Here is a 1124-nt window from a genome sequence, read left to right on the forward strand (position 1 = left end):
AGTTAAGACATGCTCGAACTTGTTTTCAATCAATCAACGTGTTCTCTTCAGCAGTGAGAAAAATGGTGCAATCAAAGAAGTTTTTCACCAACCAAAAAGAAAGAGCAACGAAGAACACCACCAGTAGTTTACGACATGCATTATCCCTGCGGTTCTCCCAGCTGAAACAAACTCTCTGGGACAGAAACCAAACAACACATTAAAATTTATCAGTGGCCTTCTTACTCTCTCTCTCTAAATACAGAGGTAATTAATTATATATTGTTGCGCACTCGGTGGATATGCTGTGGCACAACCTTAATTAGGTGTCGTTCCATCCATCCATGTCGAGGTTGTCGATCATGGGGTCCTTGTTCTTGAGCAACCACAGAATGTGCTCGAAGAGATGGGTTTGGCAGGGCAGTCTGATCCCTCCACCAATAGGGAAGCCGAACTCTTCCTCTGCCTTCTTCAACAAGGCCTTGAAGACGCGGTGGTTGAGATAGCAGAGGGGGATGACGAATCTCTTCGATTCCTTGCCAACATAAACGGCGAGGTGGCCCTTGGGTACGTGGGAGCTGTGGCCACCATCATCGTCTTCCTCCTCACTCGATTCCACGTCTGGTTGGAAGGAGAAGACACATTTGGGAGGGCATCCGAACATGGATAGTCGAAGCACATTGGTTGGTGACATCCAGTTGCTCTTGCTGATCATGCTCCCTGAAGGCTGCTGCCTACTGCTTCCTCCTTGCAATAATGGCATGATCTGATCTGTTTGCTTCTCTTCTATTTTAAAACACGATGCTATGCAATTCTCCACACACCTAAGCTTCGTTTTACTTGGCTAACACGGAATGAAAGAACTATTTCTTTCTTCTCCCCAAAACCCGCTCTGGCTTGCGGCTGCGAGAGAGATTTCTTGTCGATTGTGATGCTGGATTCAATCACAAATGCCATATATATATATATGGAGAGAGAGAGAGAGAGAGAAATTTCTTTTTTCATAATTTTATCTTTAATTTCGTAATCAGCACATTGTCCTTTGTAATCTTTACGGAAACACCCCTTGTCGCTTATTTTGAAAGGAGACCTGAATGTTACATTCAAATATTTGCATGAATTTTGGGAGGAAAAGACAGAGATAT

General features: G+C 43.9%; 1 protein-coding gene across 1 annotated transcript; it reads right to left on the reverse strand.

Moving 5' to 3' along the window:
• Positions 1 to 301: 301 nt before the first annotated feature.
• On the reverse strand, positions 302 to 694 carry LOC149831801 (auxin-responsive protein SAUR71-like). The gene has a single exon (XM_090013082.1). The coding sequence runs from the start codon at positions 692 to 694 to the stop codon at positions 302 to 304; it is 393 nt and encodes a 130-aa protein (XP_089869208.1).
• Positions 695 to 1124: the final 430 nt, after the last annotated feature.

The sequence above is a fragment of the Nuphar pumila genome, chromosome 7 (assembly GCF_984573655.1).
Source record: "Nuphar pumila chromosome 7, dmNupPumi1.hap1.1, whole genome shotgun sequence".
NCBI lineage: Eukaryota > Viridiplantae > Streptophyta > Magnoliopsida > Nymphaeales > Nymphaeaceae > Nuphar > Nuphar pumila.